The 24,169-nt window shown below is 49.2% G+C and overlaps 1 protein-coding gene across 1 annotated transcript in view; it reads right to left on the bottom strand.

The window, feature by feature from the left end:
• Nucleotides 1-23,544, bottom strand: part of LOC137421677 (transducin-like enhancer protein 1) — a 51,185-nt gene extending 27,641 nt beyond the window's left edge. The window contains 12 exon segments of the mRNA XM_068107958.2: nucleotides 232-384; nucleotides 4,560-4,613; nucleotides 4,929-5,018; nucleotides 8,431-8,450; nucleotides 9,405-9,609; nucleotides 17,596-17,670; nucleotides 17,810-17,872; nucleotides 22,216-22,260; nucleotides 22,719-22,782; nucleotides 22,941-23,024; nucleotides 23,026-23,039; nucleotides 23,151-23,544. Coding sequence (XP_067964059.2) covers nucleotides 232-384; nucleotides 4,560-4,613; nucleotides 4,929-5,018; nucleotides 8,431-8,450; nucleotides 9,405-9,609; nucleotides 17,596-17,670; nucleotides 17,810-17,872; nucleotides 22,216-22,260; nucleotides 22,719-22,782; nucleotides 22,941-23,024; nucleotides 23,026-23,039; nucleotides 23,151-23,420 — 1,137 coding nt within the window. The 5' untranslated portion in view covers nucleotides 23,421-23,544.
• Between the last annotated feature and the right edge of the window lie 625 nt (nucleotides 23,545-24,169).

Raw genomic sequence — 24,169 nt, 5'->3', positions numbered from 1 at the left:
AAAATAACAGGCTGCTTCACCCGGAGCCTATTCAAAAAGGTGAAAATCAGCACCGAGGCCTTTCAACCATGAAAATCCTCTGCGGGTCCACAGGAATGATCGGGTTGGGCCTGATGGTACCACAATGCCAAGCTAACTCCTCGCTCCGAAATGGCGAGCGTGGCGAGTGCCATCTTAAACACCTATCTCACACCTCCAATTCCCGTCTATGCGTCTCGGAACGGTCGGCACCTGAGCAAGCTCTTTGCACTTCGACGACGGTGTGCTGCTGCTCGACGCCACCGAGCCCGGGCTCACAGATGTCTCTTTCTTGCCGTTTAGTGAGCGATCCAAGCCATTCTCACGCGGAGAGTGTATGGGGCTACCGCGAGGAGAAGATGTGTCCTAAAGGGAACGACATAGGAAAACTGTACAATCCCAATGGAATTTCAAGAACATTACAAGCGGAAAAACAACAAGCAATTGTTTAATAAAGAACACAAAACAACAACAAAACATTATTAACTCGATTAATTCATAGAACACGATACCCCATGCAGTGTTTAAGTCCAGCATCTATCTATAATTCCAGTAATCTCTGTGTGTGTGTGTGTGTGTGTGTGTGTGTGTGTGTGTATGTGTGTATGTCTGTGTGTTTGTCTGTGACCGCTGTTTCTCGACAACCACGGGTCCGATATACTTGAAACTTGCCAGGTATACTGCTGGGGACCCGAGGATGTGCCTTTTCAAGGTTTCATATTAATCGGACAAGTAGTTACCGAGCTATGTCCAAAAAACGATTCAACCAATCAGAGAGCAGCGAGCTATCACGTGTGCCGAACGTGCCGAACAGACTCTGCCTCGGACGGCACATTTGAGAGCGTATTCATTTATTTCACGTTGGCAAACTATGTTGGCGTTAAACTATGTTTTAAAACTAATTAAAACTAATTTGCGATTCTTTCGCTTTCCTGCGCGTTTGTGCACGCTATGGCGATTTCTTTACCAAACTCCGCAAGCCGTTCGCTTTGGACCAAACCATTTCATGTAAATAGAGGGGGGGGATTGTCACCGTACTCGCAAGCCGTTCGCTTTGGACCAAACCATTCCATGTAAATAGAGGGGGGGGATTGTCACCGTACTCGCAAGCCGTTCGCTTTGGACCAAACCATTTCATGTAAATAGAGGGGGGGGGGGGGGGGGATATAATTTTAGATATATATATAGTACGGGCATGCCCTAGTATACTTCAATTCTAATAACATAATGATTTTAAAGATCGTTAAAAAAAAATCCGGAAGTGTAGTGTGACTGAAGCAATCTTATACACCACCCTTATACACAGTAATAAGACAACGTTGCGTCGCAGTTTAGGAGACTGGAGGCTTTATTGATCACCATAGAACGCAGCAATAATTGGCATCATACAGTGCATTCAGAAAGTATTCAGACCCCTTCACTTTTTAAACATTTTGTTATGTTGCAGCCTCATGCTGAAATCGTTTAAATTCATTTTTTCCCTCATCAATCTACACTCAATACCCCATAATGACAAAGAGAAAACAGGATTTTAGAAAGTTTTGCAAATTTATTAAAAAGAAAAAACTGAAATATCACATTGACATAAGTATTCAGACCCTTTGCTATGACACTTTAAATTTAGCTCAGGTGCCTCCCATTTCTCTTGATCATCTTTGAGATGTTTCTACACCTTGATTGGAGTCCACCTGTGGTAAATTCAATTGATTGGACATGATTTGGAAAGGCACACACCTGTCTATATAAGGTCTCACAGCTGACAATGTATATGAGAGCAAAAACCAAGCCATGAGGTCGAAGGAACTGCCTGCAGAGCTCAGAGACAGGATTGTGTCGAGGCACAGATCTAGGGAAGCCGACAAAAAAAACTCTGCTGCATTGAAGGTTCCCAAGAGCACAGTGGCCTCCATAATTCTTAAATGGAAGAAGTTTGGAACAACCAGGACTCTTCCTAGAACTGGGCGCCCGGCCAAACTGAGCAATCGGGGGAGAAGGGCCTTGGTAAGAGAGGTGACCAAGAACCCGATGGTCACTCTGGCTGAGTTCCAGAGATCCTGTGTGGAGATGGGAGAAACTTCCAGAAGGACAACCATCACTGCAACACTCCACCGATCTGGGCTTTATGGCAGAGTGGCCAGACGGAAACCAAACAGTTCAATCTTGGTTTCATCAGACCACAGAATCTTGTTTCCCACAGTCGGAGAGTCCTTTAGGCGCTTTTTTGCAAACTCCACGCGGGCTTTCATGTGTCTTTCACTGAGGAGAGGCTTCCGTCTGTCCACTCTGCCATGAAGCCCAGATCGGTGGAGTGTTGCAGTGATGGTTGTCCTTCTGGAAGTTTCTCCCATCTCCACACAGGATCTCTGGAGCTCAGCCAGAATGACCATCGGGTTCTTGGTCACCTCTCTTACCAAGGCCCTTCTCCCCCGATTGATCAGTTTAGCCGGGCGGCCAGCTCTAGGAAGAGTCCTGGTTGTTCCTAACTTCTTTCATTTAAGAATTATGGAGGCTTCTGTGCTCTTGGGAACCTTCAATGCAGCAGAAATTTTTTTGTGGGCTTCCCCAGATCTGTGCCTCGACACAATCCTGGCTCTGAGCTCTGTAGGCAGTTCCTTCGACCTCATGGCTTGGTTTTTGCTCTGATATGCATTGTCAGCTGTGAGACTTCATATAGACAGGTGTGTGCCTTTCCAAATCATGTCCAATCAATTGAATTTACCACAGGTGGACTCCAATCAAGGTGTAGAAACATCTCAAAGATGATCAAGAGAAATGGGAGGCACCTGAGCTAAATTTCAAGTGCCATTGCAAAGGGTCTGAATACTTATGTCAATGTGATATTTCAGTTTTTTATTTTTAATAAATTTGCAAAACTTTCTAAAATCCTGTTTTCTCTTTGGCGTTATGGGGTATTGAGTGTAGATTGATGAGGGAAAAAATGAATTTAAACGATTTCAGCATAAGGCTGCAACATAACAAAATGTGAAAAAAGTGAAGGGGTCTGAATACTTTCTGAATGCACTGTATTTGTTTGTGTATTTGTTTACATGTGCTTCAAAAACGAAAAAAAATAACAAACAAAATCCAACCTAATTTTGCATGTTGCCCAAGGGTACCCCAAGTATGGTTTCTCTTGGGGTAGCATATCTGGTGGGGAGGGGAGGGGGGCTCAACATGAGGGGAAGACCACATTTCTCTCCATGTATATGTGTGTATCATATATCGCCACCTGGTGGTAGCCAGTATTACAAATCATCTTCTATCTATATATCTATATTTATATATATATATATATATAAGAAAGATTTTGTTTGTTTGTTTGTTTGTTTGTTTGTCTGCACGTGCTAATCTCCTGAACGGTGAAAGATAGAAGGAAACCTCTGCAACAAAAAATGTCTGGACCGCCCCCGGGAAGGTTATAGGCTAGGTGGCGAGGCCGGTCGAGGCCCACCTCGGCCGGGCTGGGCCCATTTCGCAATTAAAAGCTGAGCTGAATTATAGTACTCAATCTTCTACGGCTGTGAGTAAAAGCTAAATTATAGTAGTAAATTCAAACAAAAAGAACTAACAATGTCGGGACGGGCCCCGGGAAGGTTATAGGCTAGGTGGCGAGGCCGGTCGAGGCCGCTTCGGCCGGGCTGGGCCCATTTCGCAATTAAAAGCTGAGCTGAATTATAGTAGTCAATCTTCTATGGCCGCGAGTAAAAGCTGAATTATCGTAGTAAATTCATTCAAAAATAACTAAAAATGTCGGGACGGGCCCCGGAAAGGTTATAGGCTAGGTGGTGAGGCCGGTTGAGGCCACCTCGGCCAGGCTGGGCCCATTTCGCAATTAAAAGCTGAGCTGAATTATAGTAGTCAATCTTCTACGGCCGCGAGTAAAAGCTGAATTGTAGTCGTAAATTCATTCAAAAATAACTAAAAATGTCGGGACGGGCCCCGGGAAGGTTATAGGCTAGGTGGCGAGGCCGGTCGAGGCTGCCTCGGCCAGGCTGGGCCCATTTCGCAATTAAAAGCTGAGCTGAATTATAGTAGTCAATCTTCTACGGCCGCAGGTAAAGGCTGAATTACAGTAGTAAATTCATTCAAAAAGAACCCGGGCAACGCCGGGTGCTTTCGGCTGGTCTTATATAAAGAAAGTTTCAAACAACTTAACAATATGCGTTATGGTGATGTTGAAATCTGAGTGAGAATAATTCAAAATTTTCAAAATGTTTAATTTCATTCATGTTAAGTGGAGGTTCAAACCAAAGACTCCAGCACTGAGCTGTGCAGCAAAGCAGAAGTGATTTTTGCTCGCGCCATATATAAGCAGCAAGGATGGTTGATGAAGGTGATGTTGGCTCACTTCCAAGCAGATGGAAGATGACCTTGTACAAATTATAGAGTGAATAGAGCAGAATGTTTGAAAAGTAAAACTTGTCTCTCAATTAAATCCGTCAGCGAAGTGACGGGAAAAAATTCCTCATCTATTGATAAACATGACTTCAACAAAAGGATCATGAGACGAGTTGAGAATATGTCGACGTCACAATACGTACCTCGTTAGACACATCGACCTCAAGATTATCATCACTTTTATCCACGTCACTGTCCTGTGAAGAAATGAAAAGGTCTCGGTGACACAACCTTGAATAATCCGTGCAATGCTTGACAAAGCACACCAAACAGAGATAATTATTTAGCGCAAGGACATGGCGTACAACTGGACCCACGTGGGCAGTTTACACGTAGTCCGGTAATAACTACATTAATGGGTTTACATCTGGTGGTGCCCCTGTGCCCGATTGTGGAATGACGACAGGTGACATATCTGCTACAACAACCTGGGGAACCTTAAGATGTATCCACTGGGCTGTTTAAACGCTCCATTTACATGTGCACAGCAATTAACAAACATTTCCTTTCACCTTCCGCTTTTTGCCATCACTGGAGAAATCCATGGAGTTGCGATGCTTCTCGCTTGTCCGCAGGTTGTTCGGTGGCGACATGGATTTGTTCTGTAAAAAGGGTGGGGGTGGGGTGGAAATGGCACACCAGCGAAGAAGACAATTCACAAGCGGACATGTTTGGCAGGATGCAGAATGCACTTGGCAGGACTCAAACCTCTTCCTGGTACAGGATTCTCACAATTTGCCTCATAAAACTGTCCCCACATTTCAAATAAAATAAATAAATAAATAAGAAAACCTCTTTAAATTAATGCACAATTGTTAATAATATTAAGCTTTCACAGTTCCAAGGTCAGGCAAACAATTTGAGCAAATTTGAGGCAAATCGTTCATGAATCAAAGTGCCAAATTTTTCCATCACGCAGAATTCCTCTCACTCCGAATGAAAGCACTCCCGCTTGGCAATATTCGTCGAATTGAGCATGCACTCGGTTAACCGGGCAGTTTTCCAGCCACGATCCAGGTGGAAATACAAAAAGTCAAAGGGGACCTTCCAAAGCAGGGTATGTGTGCCAGGGGTCTTAGCATACCCAGCTCAGTCAACCACTCCTTGCAGCCTTGGGCCTCCTTATTTATTGCTTGGAAGTAGGTAATCAGTCAACTCAAATTACTCCACCTTTGCCGAAAAGCCCCACCATACGGTCAATTATGGTTATGGATGAAAAGGAAGGAATAAACCATCGCTCGTCCGCTCTCCAACCAGCCACGATTCACCTCATCCCCCCTGACCACAGCCCCCTAATACATTGGCTCAAGGTTAACCCTACCCCCTCCACCAGCTCCCCAGCCCCCCAGCCCACAGCTATGTTACTATACTGTTTATGTTTATATAAATTCAACACCCGGTTGCACTTGCTTTGCTGCCACTTTGGATGTCGGCCAAATACAAATAAGATACACATGGTTGCTCCTGGCTAACAGAAGGAAAACAGCCCGCGTGGCCACGAAAGAGTTCACCCGATTAGGTTTGCATTTTAAATTGCGTGCCGCAGGAGAACACTTCCCCAAAATCCACATCGCAATGAAAAGCAACTTGGTGCGTTCGTGGCACATTAGCTTGCGTGTCATATAAACTTTCCAATGCAAGAAAGAAAGAAGTAAATTGAAATGAGGAAACAAAGGTTTCAATACGTCTTGCTTCGCTCTGCATGGACTCCTCTTGGCACTGTGCAGCATGGGTTGAAAGGGACACTCGGTGGGCCATCAAGTAGAGCCACCTGTGTATTTTTCTTAACAGCTTTTAATTTCGGTTGGCAATGCCGAATCCATGGTCACCGTTTACTTGTAATCGAAGAATTACCAATCCCCTTTAAGCAAATGACAGACGCACACAATTACAATTTAGTGGGCTGGCAGGTGCTCTCGAGGTACACACGCTAGCCTTAAAGCTGTCTAGCCTGGGTTTGAATCCCGACCCAGCTATAAACTGTCATCCTGGTGTTTCACAGGCAGGGTGATTCATCAATGTGTGTGCCGGTCCCCGGATGGACGTTAACCTAGGTATGTCCCGTCTGCCAGCATTAGCTGGTGAACGTTAAAGACCCATGGTGTCCTTCATGAAGTGTAGGTGAGTTATCACAGGCACTCTGAACAAATTATAAATTATTGCTCTAACCTACAGGGAACACTGACTGCATCAGTGGCACAGCCACACCCCCAGCGAATTTGTCAATCAGCAGCCATGTGCTGCACACAAACGGAAAAGGGCGAGCAGGAGAGGGATTAAATATAAAAAATACCTTTAGAGGCCATTTTTCCCCGCAAAGCTGGGGTTGGCCTTTTTCGGTCACCGTGGTTGTTGTTGTTTTTGTTGGTCCCCTTTTTGAAGCAATGTTTTACGGCCGGATGCCCTTCCTGCCGCCAACCCTGTTTGTCGCCTTTTACGACAAACAGGGAATTAACCGGTGAACTGGTACTCAATTAGCCGACCTCGGAAGGATGATCAGGCTGAGTCAGCCCCCCTGGCGTTAATTCAGCGATCGACCGGGATTCGAACCCAGGATCCTAGGACCCTAAGCTGGCACCCTAGCCGCTAAGCCAACACCAGGCGAGGGATTACGATTTAATATTTTATTAGAGGCAAAAGGTTGTTTTTGTGATCGTTTTCCCTGAAAATAATATACAAGCATAATATGTAGCAACTTTGTCAGCTACAATACGAACAGTTGTCATAGTGCTAAAAGTTTCAGAACCCCTAAATGACATTTGCAAATAAATAAATAAATGAAAGCTTCACTGTGGCAGAAAGCCCAAATGCATTTGATTTCATTTTGCTCTACCAGCAGGGGGCAAGGGAGGGGGTGGGGGGCTTGATGGGGAACACGTCTGGAATTACTAAATGGAAACAACGCTGTTTACCAGACACTTCAAAAAGCTGGTCTGGAAAGCAGCAGGGAGTCGGAATAACTATCAAAGCAGACAAGAATAATTTGCGCATAGTGCAAAAGGACCACATTTGTTGATTCAGGAAACCGCAGCCAAGCAAAATGTCCTCCAGATGTACCGCGACGGACGCTAGAATATGCACCCGTGTGCGAGCAACTTAATACGCAGCCAGACGGTGGCCAAAGCAAACTGGAAGAAATGCACAAGAAACCCATTTTAATAAAGGCCCCCGAGGCAAACAAGACGAGAACTTGCGACAAGTGAAGGGAATGTGTCATAAATTAGCAGCACGGTGTTTAAAAATAAAAGGTTGGGGAATGGGGCTGGAAAACCTCTTTTACGAACACAACACAGGCTGCTCCAAAACGTCATTATTCCATTACTGCCGATTCTACAATCCATTGGGAGCCGAGCCTCAAATTTTCGGTCAACGTGACCATAATAAGGGTCTGTGGTCCCTCTCCTCGGCAGCTTCAAATTAACAAAAGGTAAACAAGAGAACGCGCAAGGAGAAAATAGAATTACAGAGGCCGCTTAGGTTTTTATTCCAATCAAGGCTCGTTTCGACGTAATGCGCAAAGTTTCGAATGACGACGCCTTTCCAGACCAGGATTGCTCGTGCTTATTGTACACTTTGACGTGTTCCTATTTGGGTTTCTGTACAAAGAGCTGGAGACAGGCGAGTGGTCGTATGTTTCCAAGAGCTAGGCGTTTCAAGGTTAGGGGTCGAACCCCCTCCCCGCCTCCCCCAATCTCCCCCCTTCGCCCTCCCCAGTTTTTTTTTGCAAGGCAGCAGACAACATGTGGGAACACAATTCATACAAACAGAAACAGAGGCCCGTAAAACGTAGCTATGAAAAGAATGCCATTTCATTGCTTTGAAAGCAATCTTGTTCGCCCTCGCTCTTTTTTAAAAATTCATCAAATTGGACGTTTGCGGACACAAACCCAAGACACAGAAGTTTCGATGCTGATTAAAAATAGATAAATAAATATCTCACATTCCAATGCGCATGTAGCGTTCACAGGAAAGAAAGAAAAAATGTTACAAAACTCAAATGTGTAAAACTCTTACCGTTGCCATGTCTCTTTCCGCTAAAAATTCAGTTCAGGGCCAATTTTACACAGAAGGGAAGAAAGAGAGAAAAAGCAAAACAGGTATGTTAGCAGCCATTTGAACATCACAGCATGAAATAAGCATTACTGTCAATTGTACTTTTAAAGGGTGAAGGTTGTACGGACGGCCAGCAGCTCCGAGCGAGGAAACTATAAAATTAAAACAATAGTGGAAATTTCCGGGTACAAAATGGCCTTTTCAAAACCACATCTCGGTTTCTGTTTGAAACTACATGTCTCTCACACTATGTGCGTTTATTGCTGCACTTCCGTTATGACTTTAGCTTTTGTTTTGCTCCTTTTCAGCCTCTCAAGACTGACAGGATGGCCTAGAGGTATCCACCCTCACCACAAGCTTTCTAGCCTGCATTTGAATCATGGCCCAGCTATAAACTGTCATCCTGGTGCCTCACGTGCAGCGTCTCTCTCCTCTTCCTCGCCGGTCTTTTAAAAACCCTTCCTCCCTAATTCCAGGGTGTGTTTGGCATCCCTCAGATTGACGTTAAACTGAGCATCCTGTCTACCAGCACTAGTTGGTGGACGTTAAAAGATCCCACAGTGTCATTCACGAAGAGCAGACAATATCAATGGCACCCTGACCAAATCAACACAGAAAATGGGACCCCAGGATCAGGAGCTATTTGTGCTCAGATGTGTTAGCCTCTCAAACGAGTCGGATCACAAGAACCTTCTAAGGAGACATCGGTGTACCTGGGCATTACCTACATTGGTGGAAAAAGAAGCACAGCAAATGGGATCCTAACCTCATGGGCTATTGGGTTCAAATTGGATTTCCAAACGGACACTTAAAGGACACTGACTAAGGTAAAGACCAAAAAACTGAGGCACCGCTAGCACCATTTCAGTAGCTTTGCTGGTGTTCTATGAAGCTTAGCATAATATCAGCTGAATTTTTTTTACCGCCAACCTCACCTCTGTGGTTGTCCACGTGGTGGTTTTTCTCCTCCTTGCTGAGCAGGTGTGGTGGAGGAGCCAGTGCTCCGGAGAGCGCAAGGAGGCCGGACGCCGCACTGCTGCCAAGGGGAAGGCCAGGGGGCTGCAGTCCAGCCGGGTGAGGGGGTAGAGGCACTGGTGGCGCATGTGCATGGGCCAGGTGCTGAGCTTGCAGCTGCTGGTGCTGAGGTACAGAGGTGAAGGAAAGAGGTAAGAACAGACAAAAGGTCAAACACTATTTTGAAAAGACATTGAAATAAGAATAAGTAGCATGATGCAAGGATAGAGTGAAGTGCAACATGGCCGCATGGCAAACAATATAGAGCAAAAAACATTTCCACCAAAAAACACCTTCATGAGCGCATGGGCAATGCTTATGTTAAATAAACAATTATATTAAAACCCGCAAATGAACATTTTTACAAACAGATTCAGCTCTGGTAAAAACTAGTGGCAAATAGCATTCTATATTTGCCACCCCTTCGGGGGGGAAGAGGAGGGAGAGTGTGGGGGGGGGGGGGGTACCCGAAACAGCAACACGGCTATTGAACCTGCTGCTCTGAAAGGTGAGGGTGATGTAGGAAGCAAGGTTGACATAACTGTGAACTTCATTCTAAGATATGCAATCCCAAAACTGTTGCCAAAGGTCACGCCGCAGTCTCAGAACAAGTACTTTTACAACTACACTTCCACCGTCGATTGCATAATAGAACCCAAAAAATTAATGCATTTTCCTAATCCACCACCACAAGGTCAGTAAAGGTATGGAGAGTCTGCTGTTATCGTCCACCGGGAAGCAAGCACAAAACAACAGCCACCACTTGCCGTTGGATGTCATTCCTTGGATAACAACATGGTGTCAACAGGAAGTGATGCATTAAATGATTACACCGAAAAGCACCATACACTTTATATAGGACATTATCCACTTCCTCTATCGCACTACCCACTTCCTCAGACGTGGTGAGTGCTTTGGTTTGAAGGATAGAAAAAGAGGAAAAAGCTGTAAAAGAGGAACTTTGCAGTAAATTCAGAAGCTACAAACATGAAAAATATTAACTCCAAGAACTTAACAGGTTACATACATCGATAAACATCAAAACCAGAAAATATCAAGGTGGTGGAGGGCGGAGAGTATCATTTGAGAGTTTAGGGTTCTCCACAGCACCCTTTCACCATGCCAACTATAAGGCCTCATTTTATGGGAAAAATTTGGTTACACACAATTTCAAATCCATTGTTGAGCAGAAAAAAAACAAATAATCGTGCCAGTTGCCAGGAAGTTTGAATTTAGTTGTTTGGTCTTCTGTGTTTCAGCCTCTTAATTCTAGCTTTGGTGTCTTGAGGTGATTACCTCACCCTATTGTATTTGTATTTTCACCCCTGTCTATGTCTGTTTGTTTCTCTGTGAACAATATATCTCAAAAAGTGGTGGACGGATTCGGACGAAACCTGGTGGACAGGTTGCATATGTGACATGGAAGAATCGATTCAATTTTGGTGAAGATCTGAATATGGATTCAGATACGAGAATTATTTAATGTTTCAAGTGATTCTTCACCATTGAGAAATTGGGTGAAAAGCAATATATAACATGTTATTTCAAAAGGTTATGGGCGAGTTATGACTAAACTTGAGGAATAATTTGGTTTGGTGACAAGAACAAGGCGATTATATTAAGGTTCAGGTCCGAATCCAGATCCGGCCTATCATTGAGATACAAAACAAACTGTTCAGCCTGGCGGAAGTATACACTCTTCCCAGTGCAGGTGTAGTTTATCACATGCTTTGCTGTGGCTTCCATACTTTAATAAATAGCACCGCAAAGCGGGCGTAACCCCTCAGCCAATGCATGGTGGAAACCAATTTCAAGATGGCTGCCGTGGCGGCCATATTGAAAATCACAGCATGCCCATTTTCGAAACGAACCTTCCTCTACCCAACCCCAACACACACTGCAAAAATGGATTTAATCGGACAAGCCGTTCTGCTCGAAGTTGACGGAAACCAATTTCAAGATGGCTGCCGTGGCGGCAATATTGAAAATCGCAGCGCGCCCATTTTCGAAAGGCACCTTCCTCTACTAAACCCCAACACACACTGCAAAAATGGATTTAATCGGACAAGCCGTTCTCCTTGAAATTGACGGAAACCAAAAGTTGACGGATGCCCGGACGACGCCCGTGACGACAATACCCCTTAGCCCAATATGGGTTGAGGGGTGAAAACGGTCGCTAGTCGAGAGACCGACAACCAAAGCAAAGTATCTGAATACATCACATAATTTTTTCCCCATATGACGATGCTGCTCCACAATAAGAGGGAAGCACAGCATCAACTGTTAGGAAAAGTAGCTGTGCAAGTGAATGTGCTTTGACACTGTGTTGATCACGTCAGCACCCACACTGATGCTGTGGCCGACGTGCTAATTACAATCACATCTTGCGATTGTCTCACAGAGGAGGCATAAACAGCTAAAACCTCTTGGCAGCATGAATAATAATAATAATAGGGAAGATTTTCAAATACTCATATTTCACAAAAATGACCTGAAATGTCACAAATCAAATGCAACGATATTTAATACAAAGTCCACGTCACAATTTGTATACCGTAGCTGCAGTATTACCCATAGTTATGCGCAAATCTGGAAAGACTCATTAAGAATATTGGAAAATTTCTCATGTCTACTTCCTCCACAGCACCACCATGCACAATCCACTTCCTCCACCTCACAATCTACACCTTCACTCACACCATCCTGTGCAAACTGCTTCCTCCCCAGCACCATCCACTTCATTCCCAGCACCATCCACTTCATTCCCAGCACCATCCACTTCATTCCCAGCACCATCCACTTCCTCCCCAAAACATCCACTTCCTCCACTTCACCATCCTACAAAATCTGATTCCTCCCCCTAGCCACCCACTTCTTCCTTCACCCATCCGCTTTCAACCCCCTCCACTGCGCTATCCGCTTCCATCCCCTCATAATTCGCTTCCTCCCCCACGCCATCCTGCACAATCTGTTTCGTCAAACGCACCCTCCGCTTCCACACCCGCGCCATCCTGCCCAGTTTCCTCACCAGCACCATTCCCTTCCTCCCCAGTGCCATCTGCTTCCACCCTATCACCATCAGCTTCTTCCACCTTCCCATCGGCTTCCAACCTCCTCCCCTGCACCACTGCACCCCCTCCTCTAAAGAGGTGAGCATTCTCTTCCTTCCCTGGTGCAATCCCCCCAAATGTGTTTCTTCCACTTCCTCAACGGTGCCAACCTGCACAATCTGTTTCCTCCAACGTGCCACCCGCTTCCTTCACCACGACATTTGCTTGCTCCACCGTGCTGTTCGCTTGCTCCGTGTACCGTCCACTCCCTCCCCATCACCATCCACTCCCCCCTCCCATGCCATCCCATCCCATCCAATGCACTTCCTCCCCCACATCATCCACTTCCTCCTCCGAGCCACTCACTTCCTCCCCCGAGCCACCATTTTCTCCCCCGAGCCACCCACTTCTTCTCCTGTGCCACCCACTTCCTCTCACGCGCCACCTCCTCATTCCCCCATTCCATCTGCTTATTCCCCTGCACCATCCACTTTCTCCCCCTCACACTCCACTTCCTCTCCCATGGCTCCTGCTTCAACTCCACCAGCTTCCTCTCCCACACCACCCACTTCCTCTCCCACAGCACTCCTTCCTCTCATGAGACAATGCTTCCTCTCACGCTGCAACTTCCTGTCACCCGACACACCTTCCTGTCACGCGACACACCTTCCTGTCACGCGACACACCTTCCTGTCACGCGACACACATTCATATCACGTGACACACCTTCATGTCACGCGACACACCTTCCTGTCAGGCGACACACCTTCCTGTCATGCGACACACCTTCCTGTCATGCGACACACCTTCCTGTCACGCGACACGCCTTCCTGTCACGCGACACGCCTTCCTGTCACGGGACACGCCTTCCTGTCACGCGACGCACCTTCCTGTCACGCGACACACCTTCCTGTCACGCGACACACCTTCCTGTCACGCGACACACCTTCCTGTCACGCGACACACCTTCCTGTCACGTGACACACCTTCATGTCATGCGACACACCTTCTTGTCACGTGACACACCTTCCTGTCATGCGACACCCCTTTTGTCACGTGACACACCTACCTGTCACGTGACCCCACTTCCTCTCATGCACCACCTCATTCCTCTCACTCACCACCCGCTTCCTCCCCTGCGCTATCTGCTTCCTCTCCCACACACTCTGCCTCCTCTCCCATGCCACCCACATCCTCGCCAACAGCTTGCTCTCCCGTTCCACCCACTTCAATGTCACACGATTCCTCTCCCACGCCACCAGCTTCCTCCCCAGCGCCATCCTGCACAATTTGTTTCCTTCCCAGCACATCTGCTTGCTGCCCTCACGTCATCCGCTAACTCCTCCTCACCTTCCGCTTACTCCTCGGCACCATCTTGCACAATTCCTCTGCTCCACCGATCAGTCCGCTCCACTGTGCAGTTCGCTTACTCACTCCATCACACCTTTCTCTCGCTCCACCACATCATCCATTTGGCCACTCCACCGCACAGTTTGCTCGTCTGCTCACTCGCACTACCACGTCTCTCACTCGCACTACATCACCCGCTCACTCCATTATGACGTCTGCTCCCTCCCCATCACTATCTGCTCCCTCCCCATCACCATCTGCTCCCTGCACCCCCCCCCCCCATCCCGTACAATACACTTCCTCCCCGATATCAACTACTTCCTTCCCCACACCACCCAAATTCCTAGCCCACTCCATCCACTTTCTCTCCCGTGCTAGTCCCTTTCTCCCAGATGACACCCCTTCCTCTCACATGCCACACCCTTCCTCCAACGTGACACACCCTTCCTCTCATGCGACACACCCTTCCTCACATGCAACACACCTGTCCTCTCACACACCACCTTCTTCCTCCCCCGAACCACCCCATTACTCCCCCGCACCATCCCCTTCGACTCCCACAGCACCTGCTTCCACTCCCTCACATACTGAATCCTCTCCCGTGCCACCTGCTTCCACACCACCAGCTTCCTCTCCCGTTCCACCCACTTCAATGCCAACACTTCCTCTCACATGTCACCAGCTTTCTCCATAATGCCATCCTGCACAATTTATTTCCTTCCCAGCACCATCTGCTTCCTCGCCCATGCAATCCATGACATTCTGCACAATCCACTCGCTCCACCGCGCTGTCCTCTTGCTCACTCGCTCCACCGCGCCGTCTTGCACAATTCCTCCACTCTGCCGCGCTGTCCTCTTGCTCCACCGCTCAGTCCGCTCGTCCGTTCGACTGTGCTGTCCACTCGCTCCACTGTGTCGTCCGCTCCACTGTGCAGTTCTCTTACTCACCCCATTGCACCTTTCTATCGCTCCACCACATCATCCATCTGGCCACTCCACCGCACAGTTTGCTCGTCCGCTCGCTCGCACTACCACGCCGCCCGCTAACTCCACCATGACGTCTGCTCCCTCCCCATCACCATCTGTTTCCTGATCCCCCCCCCCCCCATCCCATACAATACACTTTCTCCCCTACATCAACTACTTCCTCCCCCACACCACCCAAATTCCTAGCCCACTCCATCCACTTTCTCTCCCGCGCCAGCCAATTCTCCCAGATGACACCCCCTCCTCTCACGTGCCACACCCTTCCTCTAATGCAACACACCCTTCCTCTTATGCAACACAACCTTCCTCTCATGCAACACAACCTTCCTCTCATGCAACACGACCTTCCTCTCACACACCACCTCCTTCCTCCCTCAAACCACCCCATTACTCCTCCGCATCACCCCCCTTCCACTCCCGCAGCATCTGCTTCCTCTCCTTCACATACTGAATCATCTCCCGTGCCACCTGCTTCCACACCACCAGCTTCCTCTCCCGTTCCACGCACTTCAATGCCAACACTTCCTCTCACACGTCACCAGCTTTCTCCATAGTGCCATCCTGCACAATTTATTTCCTTCCCAGCACGATCTGCTTCCTCAACCACGCCATCCGTGACATTCTGCACAATCTGTTCTCTCCACCGTGTCGTCCGCTCTCTCGTTCTCTCCACCGCGCCGTCCGCTCTCTCGTTCTCTCCACCACACCATCCGCTCTCTCGTTCTCTCCACCGCGCCATCCGCTCTCTCGTTCTCTCCACCGCGCCGTCCGGTCTCTCGTTCTCTCCAACGTGCCGTCCGCTCTCTTGTTCTCTCCACTGCGCCGTCCGCTCTCTCGTTCTCTCCACCACGCCATCCGCTCTCTCGTTCTCTCCACCGCGCCATCCGCTCTCTCGTTCTCTCCACCGCGCCGTCCGGTCTCTCGTTCTCTCCAACGCGCCGTCCGCTCTCTCGTTCTCTCCACTGTGCCGTCCGTCCGCTCGTTCGCCCCACCATGCCGTCCGCTCGTTCGCCCCACCGCGCCGTCCGCTTGTTCGCCCCACGGCGCCGTCCGCTCGTTCGCCCCACCGCGCCATCCGTCCCACCGCGACGTCCGCTCGTTCGCCCCACCGCGCCGTCCGCTCGTTCGCCCCACCGCACCGTCCGCTCGTTCGCCCCACCACGCCGTCCGCTCGTTTGCCCCACCGCGCCCTCCGCTCGTTCAACCCACCGCGCCATCCGTTCGTTCACCCCACCGCGCCATCCGCTCGTTCGCCCCACCGCGCCGTCCGCTTGTTCGCCCCACCGCGCCGTCCGCTCGTTCGCACCACCGCGCCGTCTGCTCGTTCGCACCACTGCGCCGTCCGCTCGTTTGCACCACCACGCCGTCCGCTCGTTCGCACCACCACGCCGTCCGCACCACCTCGCCATCCGCTCTCTCACACCACCGCGCCGTCCGCTCTCTCGCACCACCGTGCAGTCCGCTCTCTCGCACCACCGCGCAGTCCGCTCTCTCGCACCACCGCACAGTCCGCTCTCTCGCACCACCGCGTCGTCCGCTCTCTCGCACCATCGCGCCGTCCGCTCTCTCGCACCACCGCGTCGTCCGCTCTCTCGCAACACCGCGCCGTCCGCTCTCTCGCAACACCGCGCCGTCCGCTCTCTCGCACCACTGCGCCGTCCGCTCTCTCGCACCACCGCGCCGTCCGCTCTCGCACCACCGTGCCGTCCGCTCTCTCGCACCACCGCGCCGTCCGCTCTCTCGCACCACCGCGCCGTCTGCTCTCTCGCACCATCATGCCGTCTGTTCCTTCCCCATCACCATCCACTTCCACCTCCACACCATCCCGTACGATACACTTCCTCCCCGATATCAAATACTTCCTCCCCAGCACCACCAATTCCTCTCCTGTGCCACCCACTTCCTCTCACGTGCAACACCCTTTCTCCCCCACGCCATCTGCTTTCTCCCCTTCACACTTTGCTTCCTCTCCCATGTCACCGGCTTCCTCCCCCATGTCATCTGCTTCCTCCCTCTCACCAACCGCTTCTTCCACTGCGCTATCCTGCACAATCTGTTTCCTCCCCCTCACTGTCTCCTTCCTCTCCCGCTTCTCCCACTTCCTCTGCACCTCTATCATCTCACACGCCACCCCTTCCTCTCATGCTCTACCCCTTCCTCTCGCCCTCCACCCCCTTGCGCTCACGCTCCACCTGCTTCCTCCGCCTCACCATACATTTCCTACCCATTGCACCATCCACTTCCTACCCCTCACAATCAATTTATTCTTCTGTGCCACCTGCTTCCTTTCCCAATCTTCTCGCTTCATTCCATACCTCCCCTGCACCATCCTGTACAATCTGCTTCCTTCCCCGTACCATCTGCTTCCTCCCGTGTGCCATGCACTTCCTCGACTGCACCATCCACCTCGCAGCTTGCAACACTTATTACCTCTAACACCAATCCACTACCTCCATTATACCACCCATTATCCATTACCTCCATCCTTTCGCCAAAAAAAACTCCATTTCCTTTGCACCACACACTTTGTCAAATGCATCACCCACTACACAGCTCTTCTTCTTCCTCTTCTTCTTCCAATGCACCATTCACTTTCTTTTTCCCACCTCACATTTCCTGCGTTGCAGCATACACTTAAAATAAATGTCAGAAACTCTCTGTGCAACATCATCCACTTCTTCAGAGAAGGCTCGATGAAACAAACCCTGGCCAAGCCGGTACGTACCCCAATGATGGCGTTGAGCTCCGACATGGTCACTTGCTTGGCTCTCTCCACCGCCTGGATTACCTGCTGCTGGTGCTGTGGAGAAGAGCAAGGCTCAGTGGCTCACCTCAACTGGCCCGTGATACGGCCGACTGCTGCTCGGTGGGTCCACCTAGCACAGATATCACTGCACAAAAAGGCAAATGCACGGAATGACACCATTTGGAATCCTTACCTCCTGTGACAGGAAAGGGATGACTTGTGCACAAATCGCATTCAGTCTTTTCACTATCTCCGTCTGAGAAAACAGGTGAGGGATGGTTGTATAGTGGGAAGGTGTGGAAAGGAAGGGGGAGGGGGGGAAAGAAAAAAAATTATTGCACTGTGAATTCAATTCAAGGTACCTTCTCACCAATCACCCACCCACCCCGCACCTATTGATGCATCCCAAAGCAAACGCATGAACAAACAGACTCACTATTCAGTGCTCTTTGATATAATCAAATGCCAAAAGAGGTTCCGAATCACGAAGCTAAAAAAAATCTATATTACCTACACGAGTTTATTCACAGAACCAAGCAACAAACATCAGCAAATAGCTTTCAATACATTTTGAAATAGCCAATCACCTCTTGGCAAAGGTAAACTCAAGGATAGAGTTGAGGTGATGCGAGAGAGACATGCACCGAAATAACATTTCGTTCACCGAAGCATCTCGTCAGATGCAGAGCACGAAGGTTGGTGATGCAGGGGAAGAAAAAAAAAAAAAACTCCTTCCTCCCTTTCTCCTATGTTATGCATTCCGCCGATGGACAGGAACCTGGACATAAGCTTCGTAAATAATGCAGGATGCATGCACCAGGCACCTACACAGAAAGGGTTGACGCTCGCTCTTCGGAATCTCCTTCCATGTGGAGAAGGAAGACAAAGATTTTCTACCTTCCGTAAGTTGATTTCGTTTCACCGGCTTCTCATCAAATTACAAAACAGTCAATTCGGTCTGCGAGGGTAAAAAAGAGGACCGGCCGTTTGTCCCACGAGAGCCGAAGCCTTTCTAATGATTCCAACGGGAGTTTTAATCTACCTGTGGTGCGTACCATTCCGAGGCATGGAGCAAAAGTAGGAATAAAGAGGTGAGGGCCCACCAGCTTTCAAAATGGAAATTACCGACAAAACAATTCCTCAAACTCTGGTGCACTTTATGAGCCGAGGAAAGCACTCGGCGAAACGGCGCTTTTATGGTAAATTTGTATACGGACCGTGTGTAGACGCGTTTGATTTATGCGCACTTTAACATGATCCGAGCACGGTAAATTTTCCTTAAAGAAAATGTCTTTTAGTTTTTATTTTTACAACAAAGAGAGACAGGTTTTTATCCTCAAAGCAGCCGACTTTCAAGGAAAAATCCACGCCCAGTGAATTTTCATTCGGGTGTGCCTAAGACGGGTCACTAAGACGGGTGTGCCTAAGACGGGTTGTCACTGCACAAAACACTCGTGGGTTAAAAAAAATTAATAAAATACCAAGGGAATTGCCAATAAACCTGACGGTGTATATTTTCCTGAATTTACTGGTATAAAAGGATTTCCATTTTAGAGGATTTCCCCTTCACCCCAAAACTGTACACTCGTTAAATGGGAGTTCTGGATGACAATTAACCGATATACAAACATCCGCAAGAAATGGCGATACTGTCGGCACTTCGTTGGCATTAATTACAAGTTTTCATAAAGCAATTAATTATTTGATCAGTACTTGAAATTTATCTGGAAAAAGGGGCTTTCATCAGATATGGTGATGAAAAACATCAATGGTAACCTTGGAGGTGGCAGGATAGCCAAGACTATTTTGAACCGTCTAGCCTGTGTTTGAATCTCGACGCAGCTATTAACTGCCAACCTGCCATCCCGGTGTTTCGCATGCAGGCTGAGGCCTCAAGGTGTGCGCAGTCCCTACGAGGGGCCGTCTGCCAGCATCGGTCGTTAAAGATCCCACGGTGTCTTTAATGAAGAGTAAGCGAGTTATCACCGGCACCGTGAACAAATTACAAATTCCTGCAGCTTCGGTAAAACGTCAGGCATGGGCACACGCCGGTTCGTGAAAGACTTAGGCCAAAAGCAGTCCTGGCTGGCCCCACAAGGAGGTGGGTGTAATTGAAGTCATTAAAAGAAATAGCAGTAGGAGTAGTATTAGTGGCAGCAGCAATCAATGGCAATCCATCAATGGCGCATTGCTTACATTTTCCCATGTAATTAAGGTTTTGTGTGATAATGTTAAGAAGTTCCACCCAACAAGTGTTCCAATTGTATTTGCCTGTGGTGTACATATGATAATATGATCTTCCACTTAATGTTACAATTAAAGGGGTATTTCAAAACCCAAATCATCCATCCAGAAATGCGGAGCATAAATAGCAATGAATTCCACATGTCCCCAAAGAAGGAATTTTGCGCTAACATCGTTGCTTGACAGACAATCATAATCATCAGCATCAGCATCAGAGGTCTCAAGCCCAAAATAGTTTTTCGCAACATTAAAAACAGGCTCGGGTGAAAGAAACACCGCATCTTGTACTTCAATCACCCGGGTTCACGAGGTGTGCTTTTGGGTTCCGGCAACCCAGGGGGCTTAGCAAATCAGCCAATAAAACCCCATAAAAGCAAATCGATGATAGCGAGGAGAGTGTAGGGCATGGGACAGCGTGCAAAAACAACCCATAGCCAATTTGGCCGGTCTCAGACAGCAATTACTCCCATGTGGCAGCAACAGTGGCAGGAGGAACGTGCTCCAGGCCCAGTGGAGATCCCAATCAAATAATCAGGTAGATCAGATGCAGCCCAAGGAACTGAATCGATCTCCGAGAAGGGTGGCTTGGCTATCGCATTGGACATAAACAGGCAAAGATAAGTCTTTGCTGAGGTCCGAAATCAAATAAGTCACACCGGCAGAGCTCGAAAAAAACAGTCTAACAGAATTCCAATAAAACCTACGGAAGATCATATATGGACGTTCCCGCTCCGGCTGATTCAAAGGATATGGGGGAACGCTCAAAGTGAACACGTTCTCTACCCTAGTCGCAGTTTATTCCCAGAAGCACCAAACTACCGTACTAAAGACGGATGTTTTTTTTACAAGCAGTTTAGCGCTATTCACGCAAAATTGGCAATGTGCCGGAACACAAAATACTTTCCCTTTCACTACGGCGCCGAGAGATGGTGCCGCAAGATATCAGGCAAAACCGCTCCGACCACCGGAGCCGCCCAAACAAATGGCTATTTGAACACGACGGCAGATCTCGGTAAGACCGAGGAATTTGATGTGGTCTGGGATTTTTCAAACGGAATTGTGGATCACAAAGCACGGCGACGTCTCACTTCCCTCGTACGATAAGTTGTGAGTAAGGGGCAGTGTTCAGTAAAATCTGCGACTGCCGACCTCCTCGTGCTTACGACCCTGGGGATACTCGATTATGTGCTGCAAGGAAATTGCGCAGCAATCTGTACATGCTCGGACAAAATAAATAAATAAATAAATAAAACACGGGCTGCAATACTCAAAAGCAATGTCATCCATGCATTCGAAAGGAATGCCTATGCAATGTCAAAATGCATCGCGCGATGAAAGAACTGGAAACAAATGGATTTTGTGATCGTTTCAATATGGTTAGCGGTGGTGGTAAAAAAAAAAAAAAAAAAAAAAAAAAACTTGGTCATATGGTGCCAGGCTAAAAGCCAATCCCAAATATACACCCACGAGGCCTGGGAATGATTCCCTCAACCATCAAAATGGTATTGCCTCTTGAGGATTGATTATTGCATAATGAGACGCAGTCCACTTGCTGGTTAACTAGGCAGCACCGTGCTCGGACCGGTCCGCTCAGGCGATCAGCCCCAGACTCCAAGGCAATTACAAGCCGCGAGCTCGTGGGTCCGGGTCAGTGCATCAGGGCCTCCAGCAGGAAAGGATCCATCAGAAACCCTCCCAAGACACCATTAGGTGGTCATTCATCTCACCGTTGCCGGCTTATGACCCGTCTGTCTTTAAAGGGCTAATCCACAGACCCCGAACCGTTCGGTCCTAGGAAAGAGACCCCGCTTTAATGATCAGCGCGCTCCACAATACATTATTCATGGAAAACTCATCCTGAACAGCAATTAGCCGGCGGCCTTTTGCAAGATCAGCACAGAAAGTGGAACAAATGCACGAAACATCTCGCTGGTAAAACGCCTTTTGATTTAATGAACTCCTCCACCACTCCATTAACCGTAAGGTTAGCAAAAATAATCGGTGTGGGCGTGCGTCGTCATTTTGAGCTTTAGCCACTGCCTCCCCGCGGGTTGCAATGCTTGTGCTCTCGTGGGTGCACAAGGAGGTTCTAATCTCGACGGTAACAGGACTTTAATCACATCATCCAGGGTGCCTGTCCCAACGGCCGCGGCCTCGCCAGATAAGACGCTTTTCTTGAAAAACAGCCAACCTTGATGTGCTTGTCGATTGGAGGACAATATATATATAAATATATAATAAAAGAGCAGTCGACGCGAGCTACATCATTCACCTTTGCAGGATAACTAGAGGAGGGAATGATGTGATGCAAGGGAGGATGGAATGGATGGAGGGGGATGGGTGCAAGAAACATACCTGCTTATGCATCTCAATGTTGAGGCCGTACGACATTTCGTAGTACTGCAAAGGCAGGTAAACACAGGTGTGAGAAACACGCACCCGCTCCTACAGACCGATGTTACGATTGCTCACAACATCGACCTACGAACCCGAATCAAGTTTCATGAAATTATTTTGATCAAAAGGAAATGATATTTGCACCAGGCAGCAACGCGTTAAGGGGAGGGCGTGGGTACAGGTGGGCAACCGGTGTCGATCGATCCCTGGTGCCCGATTAGCGCGGTGGCACCTCCATCAAGGCCATTAAGCGCAGCCCCTAGCGTGCCGGCGAGGCGGTCTTGGCGACCATCTGCCACCGCTCCGCTCAATTAGCCTTTCTCGCGACGTCGCCGCGACTCGAGCATTTAACCGGCATTTCTCAACGTGAGGACCTCGTGATGCAAGGATAAGCCATACTAGGGACGGGGCGCGGTGGTGCGAGATAAGCCTCGTGATGCAAGACGGGGGTAATGACCCACCATGACGTAATGGCGCTGCATCTCGGTCTTCTCGCTTGCCAGCTTCTCGCATTCCAGCTTCAAACTGCCGGGGTGGAAGCAAACAATGGGAGTAATAAATATCAGCAAAAATACGGAATCCCGAGCACCGTACGACGTCACAACTACTCTCAAAAAAGGTCCGTTTGAGGGAGGGAGACACGCGGCTCGAGGGTACGTGGTTGGAATCCACCGTCAACCTACCTGTGATACTGCGCCTGGAGAAACTGGAACTCTTCTTTGATGCGGTCGCAAGTCTCGGTGACCGTGAATTTAAACGGTTGTCCCCGCCTGGTGTGGAGTCTGCGCGCGGACACACAGGAAAAGGTCCAGCGGAAGTGGTCGATCGGAAATGTTTTTTTGTCCCGACCCGGTACAGTGCGAGCGCGCAGAGCGGTCATGTCCACAACTTACCGGGTGCCTTCCTTGCGGATACATGTCGCAGCTCGGCCGGCCGCAGCGCAGTTCGAGCAAGGGCCAAGCGGGACGCCGCGTTCCGCGTAAGACCGAGCCGAGCGCGAAGGGCGCCCGGCACGGCCAGCGAGGAACCGCGGCCGACAAGAAGCCCTCGGGGTTGGCCGCGGCAATCCCGTAGAGCGCCTCGAGATCGGCTCGGCCAGGCGCTTCGCTGACGCAATGGGCCAGTAACCGGCCACGGTGCGCGCACGACCGACCCTTTAGCATACCAGCGCGGCACGACGGCCGTCCCGAGCGAGCTCCGACTAGGACGCGAGACCGAGAGCGAGACCCGAACCGGACACCCAGCGCAGTCTCACTGCCACCCGCGTTCCCGGATCGCGCGCCCGCGAGACCCGCCCTCCGATCGCCCTACTTGGCGATGCTCGTTTGCATGTTAGCGCCGCGAGCCAATCGGCGGCGACGCCACTGTGACGCGCCCCACGTGGGGCCGTGACGACGCGCGTGCTCGAGCCAATCGCGGGAGCACGCCTCTTCGGTGGCGGGGCAAAGACGGGCGGCCGACTGATTAGAGTTACAAAGTGCAAACACTTCTTCACTCAAAAAGAGCGCGGCCCGCACTGTAGCCACTTGGCCGGACGTCGCTCAAAAGCACGTGGGGTTCCGCCGGTATTGACAAATAGAGCGCATTCCGCGACCTGCCTGCGGAGCGCACAAGGACCGGCGGCTAATTACTTTCCGATGCGCCATGGCCGTTCCTTTCTGAGCACCAAAGTGCGCGTAATGTGTCACGTTATTCTCGGAATGCATATTTAAATGAACGGCGAAGACGTTGGGCCGGAGAGAGACGGGGAGAAGTGATATCTCATTTTCCCCGTCTACCATCACCGCACCGACATAGTCCGCATGGTTAAATCCTTTCCGGTGAAACGAGCCATTTAACGTCGCTTTTAATTATCCCGATGCGCGCCACCAATTTCGTGCGCGCGCGCTCGAGCTGGCGGTCTTAATGCGCG

The sequence above is a fragment of the Myxine glutinosa genome, chromosome 2 (genome assembly GCF_964187855.1).
Source record: "Myxine glutinosa chromosome 2, kmMyxGlut1.1, whole genome shotgun sequence".
NCBI classification, from domain to species: Eukaryota; Metazoa; Chordata; class Myxini; order Myxiniformes; family Myxinidae; genus Myxine; species Myxine glutinosa.
Note: the sequence above shows the minus strand (reverse complement) of the source record. Positions and strands in the feature narration are given on the sequence as shown.